General features: G+C 43.6%; 1 protein-coding gene across 2 annotated transcripts in view; it reads left to right on the top strand.

Annotated features, from left to right (window-relative positions):
- The window catches only part of LOC106881308 (tetraspanin-6), a 43,685-nt gene that overhangs the window by 30,846 nt on the left and 11,214 nt on the right, over positions 1-1,625 (top strand). For both annotated transcript variants that reach the window (XM_052967886.1, XM_014931645.2), the window contains one exon: positions 156-419. In XM_052967886.1, coding sequence (XP_052823846.1) covers positions 156-419 — 264 coding nt within the window. The remainder of the gene's footprint in view (positions 1-155; positions 420-1,625) is intronic.

Here is a 1,625-nt window from a genome sequence, read left to right as displayed (position 1 = left end):
AGATAGATAGATAGATAGATAGATAGATAGATAGATAGATAGATAGATAGATAAGTAGGTAGATGTGTGTGTGTGTGTGTGTGTGTGTGTGTGTTATTCCCCCGTTGTGGACGTAAATTACTAATAAGTATTACTGTCCTTTTGTTTTCCCTCAGTTGTTTTCCGCCATTATGGTGGTGGTCGGCTGTCTGGTGAAATATTGTTCATCAGTCTTCAACCGTTACTTCACTCCCATTATGGACAGCGTGCAGCGGTTAGCCACCGAAGAACCCGCCGAGCATTCCTTGGGCAACATCAACATTGCAGATATCATTAACGAAGCAGCTACTGTCGCCATCGTTCTAGGGGCTGCCTTGCTGATTATTTCTGTGTTTGGCTGGTGTGGTGCCTGTTGTAAAGTTCGATGGATGCTGGCTGTGGTAAGTTCTCTACTTTTTCTTTCTCCCTGCCAGTCTGTCTATCTGTCTGTCTGTCCATTTATTTGTTTGTTCTCTGTCTGTCCCTCATCTCTCTCTCTCTCTCTCTCTCTCTCTCTCTCTCTCTCTCTCTCTCTCTCTCTCTCTCATCTCTATATCATGTGGAGCTTGTTGTCAAGTCCGTAAGATGCTAGCGTGGTAAGCTCTCTCCCCTTTTCTCCCTTCTCCTACTTCCCCCTCTCTTTACTTACATCCATCTTTCTTTTTAATCGAGCATATTTATTCACTGAGCTATTAATTCATTTCATCATTCACACTTTCCTCTTTGTTGGCCCATAAACTGATTGGCTGACTAAGTAACTCGCTTACTCCGTCTTGCTTAAATAGTCTGACCATTTCTGAGTCCTGCTTTTTTGCAGTATAACCTATTACCCCTTTCTTTTGAGGTTAATATAAAGATGAACTGTTGGCCCGAAAGGTGAAAGTCGAATTTGAGAGGGGGTGGAGAGGTGGGTTGAGGAAGGTATTTTAATGCCCTTGGGGAACTAGAGAGCAGGGTGCTGCTACCAATGGCTGTTGTTCAATTAACGAAGAATAAAGTCCGGTCAGAGCAAGATATTTAAGAACTGAATGACCATATGGCATATTATACTGGTGGAGAGGCTATCGATATAAGTGGAAGGACCTTGAAAGAGTGGAGACAAATGACAGGGCTGTTACGATCGTAGATTTAAAGTCAACCCATCTACAGTTTAATGAGGTCAGAAATTTATGGAAATACTCGCTGGTGAAGTACAGGGTTAAAACGTACTGCTTGACCAGGTTGAAATTTGAATTGAGTTCTGCGCCGAAGATCATGACAACAATCTTCGTGACGATATAAGGAAAGGCGGATAAAACGAAAGGGGCCACTAACGTCTGTAGTAACGCCTTGTCTCGTGCGCATGCGTAGTCATCAATATCCAAGTTTGGCGCCCTGATTCTTTCTCTTTTCCCGGCCGGGCGGCCATGAGCATGGACGTGTTAAAACTGTCTCTCCATCATTCCAACTCTGGGGACAGCTCACATCAACATTCCAACGTCTCAGCAACCATGCTCTCTCACAGAAGGAATCTCAGCAACCAAGATTAAAGATGCCTATTTCCTCCATAAATAAATATTGTTGTGTTGATAGTTCGGAGTCAGCGTTTCGTTGTTTCTGAAAGCGGG

This window comes from Octopus bimaculoides, chromosome 5 (assembly GCF_001194135.2).
Source record: "Octopus bimaculoides isolate UCB-OBI-ISO-001 chromosome 5, ASM119413v2, whole genome shotgun sequence".
In the NCBI taxonomy this organism is placed as follows: domain Eukaryota; kingdom Metazoa; phylum Mollusca; class Cephalopoda; order Octopoda; family Octopodidae; genus Octopus; species Octopus bimaculoides.
Note: the sequence above shows the minus strand (reverse complement) of the source record. Positions and strands in the feature narration are given on the sequence as shown.